The sequence below is a fragment of the Coregonus clupeaformis genome, chromosome 9 (assembly GCF_020615455.1).
Source record: "Coregonus clupeaformis isolate EN_2021a chromosome 9, ASM2061545v1, whole genome shotgun sequence".
NCBI lineage: Eukaryota > Metazoa > Chordata > Actinopteri > Salmoniformes > Salmonidae > Coregonus > Coregonus clupeaformis.
In genome coordinates this window covers 55929789-55935788 of record NC_059200.1, presented here as the reverse complement: position 1 = coordinate 55935788, position 6000 = coordinate 55929789, and the positions used below count along the sequence as shown (strand labels likewise).

General features: G+C 42.4%; 1 protein-coding gene across 1 annotated transcript in view; it reads right to left on the bottom strand.

Moving 5' to 3' along the window:
* Positions 1–589: 589 nt before the first annotated feature.
* LOC121574116 (LHFPL tetraspan subfamily member 6 protein) overlaps positions 590–6000 on the bottom strand; it is a 69587-nt gene continuing 64176 nt past the window's right edge. The window contains exons 3-4 of the mRNA XM_041886721.2: positions 1552–1650; positions 590–1346 (exon numbers count right to left, since the gene is read on the bottom strand). Coding sequence (XP_041742655.1) covers positions 1228–1346; positions 1552–1650 — 218 coding nt within the window. The 3' untranslated portion in view covers positions 590–1227. The remainder of the gene's footprint in view (positions 1347–1551; positions 1651–6000) is intronic.

Below are 6000 nucleotides of genomic sequence, written 5' to 3'. Positions count from 1 at the left end.
GCATCTAGATATGTGTGCAACAAAAGTTCAACATTCACCTTCTGATACCATTTCTGTCAACCCGTTTACGCATACAGTTTGATGCATACATTCGATAAATCCAACGTATGCACCACACAGAACGCACTGCAACTGCCTCTGCAACGCAATGCTGCAAGGCAAACGCAGCGTTCCATTGGAAATGAATGTACTTCTGGTGTACCAAAGCGCAATGATGCAGTCGGTGTGTTCGAAGTGTTACTTGGGTGCTGCCAGCTGTGGGCAGGTGGGCAGGATTGAAATAAACCCAACCCAAGGAAAACTGTTACGGTACCCTTCATTCCATGACATACCATTTCTTCCTATAATCTTGCAAATCTCAGTTTTGGACGAGACTGACTTTATGACCAAAATTATCCTATTTACACTTTGTAGTCAGTTTTGACGCTACAATAAATGTTTCGGACTCATATCAATGCCACATAGGCTGTTTTCAAAAGGAGAATTTGCTTTTTACAGGCAGTCGGTCTTTAAGGCAATACTAACACAATGTGGGGGTACATAACATATTTATTAAATACAGGATAGAAAATACAATAACAAAGTAACATCAAAAGTATAGTATTTTAATTTCTCTTTACCACAGGTTGTGCCACTACTTCAGTTACCACAAAGTTATAGTACAGGGACTGGGACATGATAGAATGGAGGAGGAATAGAGAAGCAACCAACACATGGAAAATAGAGAAGAGAGATAGAAACAGTTGTTGCTCTTGCTGTCAATGAATGTGAAGTATGTAGACTCCACTCTTTGAAGTGCTCTGTTAGACAATGGAGTGGTATTGAGAATGTGTTGTATTGTGTTGTATTGTTTTCTGCTGCGGTATCAAATACACCACAAGGTGGTCCACTCGTCTACTTTGCTTCACTTATGATGACAGAGTGCATAACTAGCCTATGGCATACAGGCCATGTGTTCGAGAGCATCACAATTGTGATGTTTCATGGGTAAATTGTGACTGACTGACTGATCTACAAATAATAATGAGTAGTTATTTATGATGGTGATTTGTAGATCAGTCTCGACTCGCCTTTAAAGTCAGCTGCAATGTCGAACGCGCCCACAGACTCTGTCCCCCTGATATTCTCCTTTGCGCTGAGTCTCTTCAATGGCCAGTGATGACAGGTGTTGCGGGTGTTGGGGGAGGTGGTCATCATGGTCTCTGTGGCTGTCCCGCCTTGATGACATCAGTAGGGGTACAGCTTCTGTCTCTTCCCAGCAAAGCAGGCCATCCAGGTGCATAACATCATGGCTGCTGCTGCCCCTGCTCCCGTACAGTAAAAAGCCCAGCCGATCTCACAAGAACCTGAACACACACACACAGCGATGCAGACACAGACGTAGATGCACACACACAGAGACACAGACACACACAGTGAATTAGAATCAGAGCCAACATACCATAATGTGAGCTGTGACCAATTTGAATGACTTGTTGATTATCAACTTGTGACTTGAATATGATGGTGTTGTTGTGCGGATGTGACTGTGTGTAGATGTTTGACCCGTACCAAGCTCAAACTGGTTGGATCTGTTGCTGCAGGTCTGTCGGACTTCGTCACTGTCCCAACCTAGAGGGTAGAGTGCACACCCCGACCCAATCAGCAACGCTGTACAGAGAGAGAGACAGAGAGAGAGAGAGAGAGAGAGAGAGAGAGAGAGACAGAGACAGAGACACACAGAGAGAGAGAGAGGGAGGGAGGGAGGGGGAGAGAGAGAGAGAGAGAGAGAGAGAGAGAGAGAGAGAGAGAGAGAGAGAGAGAGAGAGAGAGAGAGAGAGAGAGAGAGAGAGAGAGAGAGAGAGAGAGAGAGAGAGAGAGAGGGAGGGAGAGGGAGAGAGAGGGAGGAAGGGAGAGCCTCATTAGAAATGCTTTACAGCATGCATGTGCTAAGCTAAGTCATAACAAACTCATACAGTACATAATACAGTGAATAGTGCAGCTTGCATTTTTCAAAACCACTTTTGATATACTTAAGCTAGAAAGATAACACGAAAGATAACATTCCTGAGCTGGCACTTTGATCAAGGGCTTACGTATGTCACCTCATTTTATCACCCTTAATTTTGTAATGAGACACCCGAGTGCCAGCAGACACACGCACACGCACACACGCACACACACACACACACAAACACTGGGTTCCCATCATCATCACTCTCCCCTGGGATCTCTCTCGCTCATGTTAATCTCACGCACACTGAGAACACTGACCTGAATCCTTAAGTTAATCATATTTTAAACTTTCCATCTCAATGCTAACTTTCCCTTTCCCCCTCCCTTCATGCAGTAAAATGTATGACTTTTAAATTTGCTCTCAGACTTCTATATAAGACTTCTAAGATGTCTATGTTAGCTCTCAGAAGAAACGTTGACCAGATTTTTGTCACCACATTCCTTCCAATCCTCACAGTCTTCACAACTTTCAAGAGTTCATTCCTTTGAGTTAAGTCTTTATCTGGGCAGGCAGGTGTACTGTATACAGCCTACACCCCTTAGAATAGTCTTGGAACGAGAACTGCCTGACAACTCGTGAGAACAGCTGCCCTCTCGGCAGTGAGTGTGTTCAAACGTCAAGCCCTTGCTGTTTCCCAGAGAGAGTTCCTACCGACAGCTCTCTGATCTCACTATAGAACAGGTGGCACGCTGTCGGCAGCCCTCCTCTGTCTGAGTCGCTCGACAGGACAACCTAACCTTCAAACTGTTCACTAAACTTGACTTTTCTACAGAAACCCGGGGGCGCACCCCACCGTCAATAGGCTCCGTTGTCAAAGACTAGCTTGACAAGACCTTCAAACTGTTCACTCAAGACAAGAGCCCCAAACACCACAGAGACAGCTGGAATGACAACTGTGTGTCATTTAAAACATTAGTGTAGACCAACGACTCCACCTGTTTCTCCCAGAGTCAGACGGGGATGGCCACAGGCTGTTTAGCAAAAGACCTTCAAGTCATCCCTTGAGAATCCCATCAGTTGATACTTTAAAGAACCCATGCTGGTCATTTCTCCTAGAATGCTACAGCTACAGTATGTACTTTCACACCTCTGTCCTCTCATAAAACCCAACCAAACAGGACTACACCACTCACAAGACTAATAATATGCATAGTAATGCAGTTAGCAATGAAGAGTGGGGGAAGATCAGTCTTTTTACTGAATACAGCTACACTGAACAAAAATATCAACGTAACATGTAAAGTGTTGGTCCCATGTTTCATGAGCTGAAATAAAAGATCCCAGAAATGTTCCATATGCACAAAAAGCTTATTTCTGTTGTGCTCAAATTTGTTTACATCCGTGTTAGTGAGCATTTCTCCTTTGCCAAGATAATCCATCCACCTAACAGGTGTGGCATATCAAGAAGCTGACTAAACAGCATGATCATTACACAGTTGCACCTTGTGCTGGGGAAAATAAAAGGCCACTCTAATATGTGCTGTTTTGTCACACAACACAATGCCACAGATGTCTCAAGTTTTGAGTGAGCATGCAATTGTCATTCTGACTGCAGGAATGTCCACCAGAGCTGTTCCCAGATAATGTAATGTTATTTTCTCTACCATAAGCCGCCTCCAATGCTGTTTTAGAGAATCTGGCAGTACATCGTGTGGGCGAGCTGTTTGCTGATGTCAACGTTGTGAACAGAGTGCCCCATGGTGGCCGGTGGGGTTATGGTGTGGACAGGCATAAGCTACAGAAAACGAACACAATTGCATTTTATCGATGGCAATTTGAATGCACAAAGATACCGTGTCGAGATCCTGAGGCCCATTGTTGTACCATTAATCCGCCACCATCACCTCATGTTTCAGCATGATAATGCACACCCCCATGTCGCAAGGATCTGTATGCAATTCCTGGAAGCTGAAAATGTCCCAGTTCTTCCATGGCCTGCATATGCAACAGACATGTCACCCATTGAGCATGTTTGGGATGCTCTAGATTTATGTGTACGACAGCGCATTCGAGTTCCCGCCAATATCCAGCAACTTTGCATGGCCATTGAAGAGGAGTGGGACAACATTCCACAGGCCACAATCAACAGCCTGATCAACTCTATGCGAAGGAGATGTGTCACGCTGCATGAGGCAAATTGTGGTCACCCTAGATACTGACTGGTTTTCTGATCCACGCACCTACTTTTTTTAAAAGGTATCTGTGACCAACAGATGCATATCTTTATTCAAAGTCATGTGAAATCCATAGATTAGGGCGTAATACATTTATTTCAGTTGACTGATTTCCTTATATGAACTGTAACTCAGTAAAATCTTTGAAATTGTTGCATACTGCGTTTATATTTTTGTTCAGTGTATATACTGTACCTTGAACTATTGACTTGTGGATAATGGCGCCGGAGGGGATGGCTGCCGTTTTACGAGATCCTAACCAACTGTGCTATTTATTTATTTGTTTGCATTGTTTGTAACTTATTTTGTACATAATATTACCGCTACCGTCTCTTATGACCGAAAAGAGCTTCTGGATATCAGAACAGCGATTACTCACCTCGAACTGGACGAAGAGTTTTTCTTTAATGAGTCTGACACGAAGTGCTACTGCTTCCCTGAGACCAGGCTCAAATCCCCGTCATTCACGTGAAGAAAAGACAGAAATACAGGGGGCGGAGATCGGGGTGCCTTGTGATAATTCGTCGGCAAGTGGGTAACTCGCCTCTGCCATCCGTTCTATTGGCCAACGTGCAATCACTTCTGGTACTGGTTCCGACCGACATTTTCTCTATAAATTGATCTGTGGACACCGTAGATCGAAATGGCTTGCCTTGAGTGATAGCCCTGGTTCCGACGGACACAGTAGTGTATTTTTGTTAGCCTGTGTGAAGTAGGATGTGAAATCTTAAACCACTTGAAGCTGGGATATCCCTCGTGCAATTTCATTCGCTATTCTGACTGTCTATCAACTCCTGGCTGAACCCTACATCACAGCCACTGACAAAGCACATGCCTGCAATCCTTACACCGTAGTGCTGCAGGAGATAGTGGTGTCATCACTATAGCACATTCAGAGATCGATTTATAGCCATTAATCTAAAATAATTCATAGATTTTAATCAAAAAACACGTTATGTTTGTCATAGATGGCCAATATTAATATGAGATGAAATGCTAGTTCCTAACGAGTTCAGGAAGCCAAGCTAGAGGTATATGTAATGTTCACAGCTATTGGGGCAGATGTTTTGATGAAGAGAGACCTTCAGAAAATTTGCACATTTTCTCTAACACTAAACATACAAATATGTATTTTACAGTTATAAGGAAGGTGAAATCTTATAGTTAGTGGTTTTATAATTTGATTATACTATATTTAGAAAGCATACAAGTAATTTCAAGCCTTATTAAAAACAGTTTTGTTGAATAGGAAATACGTCAAATAAAATATTTCATATTTTCATATTTGTATCATATTTGTACGATGTATTTGAGCTTCTGTCCTCAAAAGTGACTACACCTCAGCATTTTATTATTATTTTTAACAGAAAGGTGAGATATTAACCTTTCTTGGAGTATGCAGCGTTACTAGTTATTGTTTATGGTCATCTCATGATAAATAATTACTTTTGGGGATTACATAGATTACATTTTAGTTTACATGTAGTTACACTTAAGAGGTTTTTAAGCACAGCTATGGGAATGAGAATGACATAGCTAGATTTAGCAAACCGAGGGTATGCCTTTAGGAGCATGTGGTGGAGAGCAATGAGGGAATTAGGGATAAGGATATTTTTTACATCCTCAGTGTCTGACACATTAGAAAAACTTCAGCTAAGCTACATTGCTGCAAAAGTAATTTCCCACAACTAATCTATCATTGGTTGAGTCATCTTTGAATACTCATATGCAGACTGTGATTTTCGAAAATACTAATCAAAGGTCTATTGGCATTGTCATGGATATATTTCATACTGTGGAATACTCCTGCAGCAACGAGTCTATTATAGT